The sequence below is a fragment of the Mytilus trossulus genome, chromosome 13 (assembly GCF_036588685.1).
Source record: "Mytilus trossulus isolate FHL-02 chromosome 13, PNRI_Mtr1.1.1.hap1, whole genome shotgun sequence".
In the NCBI taxonomy this organism is placed as follows: domain Eukaryota; kingdom Metazoa; phylum Mollusca; class Bivalvia; order Mytilida; family Mytilidae; genus Mytilus; species Mytilus trossulus.
In genome coordinates, this window is record NC_086385.1 from 57,364,535 (window position 1) to 57,370,534 (window position 6,000).

The 6,000-nt window shown below is 33.0% G+C and overlaps 1 protein-coding gene across 1 annotated transcript; it reads right to left on the reverse strand.

Annotated features, from left to right (window-relative positions):
* Positions 1 to 869: 869 nt before the first annotated feature.
* LOC134693933 (protein lozenge-like) lies at positions 870 to 4,615 on the reverse strand. Its single transcript, XM_063554884.1, has 3 exons — positions 4,576 to 4,615; positions 2,664 to 2,974; positions 870 to 1,249 (listed from the first exon to the last, which is right to left on the reverse strand). The coding sequence occupies exons 2-3, from the start codon at positions 2,956 to 2,958 to the stop codon at positions 942 to 944; spliced, it is 603 nt and encodes a 200-aa protein (XP_063410954.1). The 5' UTR covers positions 2,959 to 2,974; positions 4,576 to 4,615; the 3' UTR covers positions 870 to 941.
* Positions 4,616 to 6,000: the final 1,385 nt, after the last annotated feature.

A 6,000-nucleotide genomic window follows, 5' to 3' on the forward strand; every position in this document is an offset into this window, starting at 1 on the left:
TAATATTGTTAAATTTAAAAAAATTCGCTTGAATAATTAAACATTTAGACCTATTTCAAACTTGTCAATTGTGGCCATGGTACTTATATTGCATGCTTTTTATCATTTATCTACATTAAACTAATTAGTATATCTTACATAGAAAAGAAATTCTTTTGAATTTCCAAGCTAAGTAAAGCTATGTTATAAACTAGCTTGACCCGCATACCCATTATCTATTAGTTTTTATAAATTTCCTGTCGACAAACGTTTGAATTGTTCGAAATACGAAGAGTTTTCTATTCCCAGGCATATATCACCTAAGCCGGATTAGGCACAACATTTTGGAAATTCGGGTCCTCAATGCTCTTCAATTTTGTACTTGTTTGGCTTCATAACTATTTTGATCTGAGCGTCACTGATGTGTCTTATGAAGACAAAACGCGCATCTGACGTATTGAACCATAAGCCAGGTAACTTTGATTACTAAAATTGTTCTTAACATCTTAACCCATAGTTGAATGCAGTTAAGGGGAACGGCAACTAACCTTATACATGTTTCGCTATTCTGTCTTGTTGATTTCCTCTATTGCCAATATTTTTTTATTTTCTTAAATGATAATGTTATTTGATAAATTTTGTGTTCTATTCCCGAAACGCTCTTCTAGATTTAGATTTAAATTTGATCAGAAACGCTATAGCCTAAAATTCAGAAAAGCAGGAATTTATAAATACGTAAACACATTAGTTATTTCAGAATAGAAGAATTCATTTTTTGTCAACGTTGAGCATTATTTACCTGCAATATCTTTATTTATCAATGAATAAACAATTCTGATTTTAAATTTACTCTTTAAACAAAAGTGAATCAAAATTACCAAAGGGACATATATTTCTTTAAACTAAAATAAGTATCAAGCCTTCATAAGGGACTTGTATCGAATAATGTCACTGTCAAAAATCTATAAAATCTGTTTTGCATGGCAAACAATATTATCTGTTGTATGTAACCAAAGATACTCAATTGTAAAGAGTTCATCCCAAATATTTTTTATGACAATGTTAGGAAGATCTGAATGATGTCCCGTAGTTGCAGTAGCTTCCGAAACATTTGGATGGTTCAATAGATCTTTCATTAATATGCCCTTTGATGGTTCAATTGATGTGTCGTGTGTAACTGGTTTCCAGCAATCAAGAGTTACTACATGTGTATAGGAATCATCCCTTGCACCAACTAATAACGTTCCAAATGATCCAGCAAATAGTGCTGCTGAAATAAGATAGCATTTCTATCATTGATTATAAATGTAAGATATATTATGACAAAATGTATTATTCAATCACATTATGATAATGTAACGTTTTAGGATTGAATGAATAATTGTGCATTCGTGTTTTTGATTAACATTAGACATATTAGATAGAACCAATAATCAAATGAAGAACCATAATTTGTTGTGACTTATATTTATGTAATTAAGTCCCTACACGAGCAAAATACAAATCATATACAGAAAATGCCGAAATATTTATGAACGCTGCTCAAATCAAGAATGAACAAACTTAAATAATGAGATATACACATAATATATTAATACAGACCCATGTTAGCACTGTTTTTACCTTATTTGGATTGATATACCATAAACGATATGATGAACGACACGAATAGCTAGATATCTTTAGTTTATTCTAGCTTGAATATTGTGTTTCTATTTGAAAAGCTTAATTGCAGCGCTTGACGAGAAGCGCGCCTGTGTAAAAATTTTAAATGATGATTTCTACGTTGGGTTTATGTATTATATCTTCAGAAGTATTATACAGTTCCAGTGTTGTCTCGGTTGTATTCATAAGACATCTTTCTTTTTGCAAAGCTCTATAGTCATTTGGAAAAATAATATATAAATTCAATGTCTTCTACATTTCTAATATGTTATAAAAACACATAATATTATGTATAGGATGTTAATTAAAATAGTTAGGTATTTCCACCTTTCTGTTGAAAGACCTTTTGATTTTGTTCTGATTATTATTATTAAGGTCTTTCATTTTACAAAATGGAAAGACCTTACTGTTTTCCTTCTGATTATCATTATTCTTGTTCCGCCAATCTTTGAAGAAGTTAGTAGTCTTTCCCGTAAGAAGTGTCGCTTTCAGGTTCATACGTTGTATTGGTGTCATAAAAACCTCACCTTGTGAGTCAAAAAATGTTGCCGGTTCGGGTTTTTCAAAACCTTGTTATCATTCAAACACAGCAACCGTTATAGGTAGAAAAAAGTGAAGGGTGAAATTTGTTCAGGACCAGACCACGGTGCTTCGTTACCTCGGTATATCGATAGGTTGATGCCCCAATGAAAAGTAACCGCAGTCGATTGGCCAACAAACCTCAGAAACCGTAGGTCGCAGCAGCTAGGATCTTTACTAATGAACCTCAGTTCATGTAACTTTGAAAATGCCTCAAGGTAAAATGTATATGATGACCTTGACCTTTGATCTAACACCTTGTTATGGGATAATCGTATCCGGTGGAAAGGCCTTCAATTGATCTCTACACATTTGGTTTTTAATTAATAGAATATTTGGATTTTACTTGAGGAAAGCAATTATAACAAAATTTTTAATAGATAAGTTTTGCGCTAAAAGGTCAATGCTTGAATCCTATGAATTGGAATGAAAAGAAATACCTAATCCAAGTCCACTGCCTGAAACTGCGCCTCCAGTAACACCACCAGCAACAGCACCAATACCTGCTCCGGTGGCTGTAGCTGCTGCTGTACCACCAGTCGTGGCGGCAGCACCAGCTATTGCCCCTGCAGACAAACCAGAACCTACTGCAGTAGTAATGGCGGCAACTTCAGTTCCAGCAGTAGCAACCCCAACCGCTCCACATCCTATCCCAGCATAACTCCCTGCTATAAGAGCTGCACCGCCACCTGTCGCTGCTATTGCACCTACGGCGACAACTGTAATTCCTACCATTTTGACAACCAAATCACTAAAAATATAATGTTTATCATTACTTGAAATTTTATCATTACATGAATGCAAATTACCTAATAGCGATTAAAATCAAAATGGAATAACAGATACACTTAACTTCAAAAAAACAACCTGTATACATGTATAACGGACTGTAGATAACAAATATCATATCTTTTGACTAGATACAGGATAATCTAATACAAAATGGTGGGTTGAACCCGGTATTGTAGCTAACCAAAACTTTCGCGTATATATTGCGATGCTAAAATCACCACTTAAATGAAATCACTACTTGACACGAATACAGTGCGAATACAAACAAGTCTTCCAGGACAGAGAAATACACAAGGAAATGGTATAATAAAACATGTAAATAAGAGATCTCTCATGAATTTACCACCACAAACGAAAAATAAACTGTGCGTGGTATGAATGGACACCGTGAGTGAAGTAGTTTGTGACTTGTGTACTATCACATGTTAATATATATTTTATTTTTATTTGGTTCCTTTATAGACACGTTAAGGAATATAAAATTGAGACTGAGTTTGAAATATTGTTATAGCAAAAACTTTGAAGCCGTACCACGAGTTGTTCGACAACACTGACAAATAAGACATAAAAAATATGTAAAATATTAATTTAAACAGTTTTTTTGTTCAAGTAAATTGAATTGCTTCGGGCAACAGGCATAGCATATGTGAGAGCTCTCCACGAAATGTGACAACCATACAAAATTCAAACCAAAAACGAATATGACAGAATAAGCAGACAAAAAATCGGATCTAAATTACTCAACTAACCCACACGTATAAGAAGGTAACAACAAAATGTCGAAAAGCGGAATATAAAATACCGAACTGAGTCGCATCTAACAACGAAAATAACAAATAACAAAATACCAAATCCAACATAAAAAAAGAAGCATTAACCTAAATACATGAACGTTGGAGACATATATAGTTTATAACAAAAACATTATAGATCGAACATTATTTCTGTTAGCGCTTTCACCGCATCTCGTACGGTTCATCCGACAGAATTGTTATCGTTAATAGTAACAACTTTTGACGTTGCCTAAAAGTAACTCCTTGCTGTATATATATATATAACTCGTCTAAACATCAACCCAACAATGTTAGATCTGTAAATATACTTTGGCAAATTTTTTGTTCTTCCCTCGCCAGGATTCGAACACATGCTACTGATATATCGTGATACCAAATCACTTGCACTGTGTCCGGTGCGCTAGACCACACGAGCACCTTGACTTTACAAAAATAAAGCTTACGGTGGCCGAGTGTTACCTTTCCTCGTCAGTTTTAATCTAGCGTTGTAATACAGTACATGATGTATAAGGCATGGAGATGTTATTGTTACAGATTAGCTCAATTATCTATAGTAAAGGATCCTACAAATTAATGCAAGATACAGTCACAGAAACTAATTATATTTATAAGTACGTCTGAGTCAGTGACAACTCTACAACAGATGTATCCATCGGATCACCAGCAATGATAATTTCACATAACTTTTAATATTTGATTTAACGAAACCCGATACATTCCTTTCATTATTTGATATATAAAGAAAATTTATCAAATTCTATCCTACCTGCTTTCAAATTTCGAATACCTCACTCTCTCATGCACCTGGTTTCTCTGTGGAATAAATGCTTTTCTTTTAATATATATATACATTTATTTATAGCTTCTCGTCATATGATTATCCAGTTGAATTTCGTATAGCTATTTATATATAAAATATTTATATAAATATGTTTTGATCTGGAAATATTTAAAGGTATGACGTCATGTGGTGATCCAGTGGATTTCCAAATAACTACGAAAGGTTATATCTAATACATGGATAAACTACTTTACACTGTGTTTGTGAGGCATCGATATAGACAGTGTTTAGTTTTTAACTGAGGTAAGTTTACTTTACTTATATTTTTAATGTTATCATGATACTCTTTTACAAACGCTATCTACATAGTACATATCTTTATTAAACAGTTCATTAAATAGTTATCAAAAGTACCAGGATTGTAATTTAGTACTCCAGACGCGCGTTTCGTCTACATAAGACTCATCAGTGACGCTCAAATCGATATATTTATACAGCAAAACAAGTCATCTATAATTTTATTCACCAAGTATTAAATTTTGAATCTCACTTATTATCACATAACCCTAATTGGTCTTCCTAAGTTTCTAACCCACTTTTGTTAATGTGCCGTATCAAAGTGATATAAGAACGATGGAGCTGTAAAACCTTTTGATTCTATCATTTTCTCCGGGAAATGACTCTACAAAGTAAGAAATATGACGGTTGTTTTTCATCCGTTAAATTGGTTGATAAAATTTCAAATTTGATTGTTTAAGTTTTTTATGGACTTCTCCTTTTTAGCTCACCTGGCCCAAAAGGGCCAAGTGAGTTTTTCTAATCACTGTGCGTTCGTCATCTATCGTCTTCGTCCGTCGTCGTCGTTGCCGTTGTCCCTAAACTTTTACATAAATATTGTCTACTAAAACTACAGTAGTCAAGGGAAATAACTCTAATAAGAGAAACTGTTATCACGCTTACCTTTTACATGAAAGAAAACATTTTTTTGTTCCTTAATCATACTCAAAACCTATCTTCTAACACATATTTCTAAATTATTATTTTTTCACGAATATTCTATAATGAATTTGGCAGTTTTGCAAGACTTGAAGCTTGAAATATAGCATGCGGAGCACTATATTTATGATATTCATTTTGTTATACTAGCATTATACAATCTATATTTTGGCAAGCCTACAACAATTCTATCCGAGGATGAAAAAAAAATTTACATGACTTACAATCCTTAAGTAAAGGATATTTATGTTTAAATATGACAAATAAAATTTATCTTACTATCTATTTTCCAGATGACAATACTTACAGCAGGTTCTTGTTTCTTGATATCAACCTCAGCAGGAAACTCAATACCTGCACTAGTTGGTTCCGCTGCTGGAGCATTTGTTACTGGAGTTAAGCTATGGGTTCACT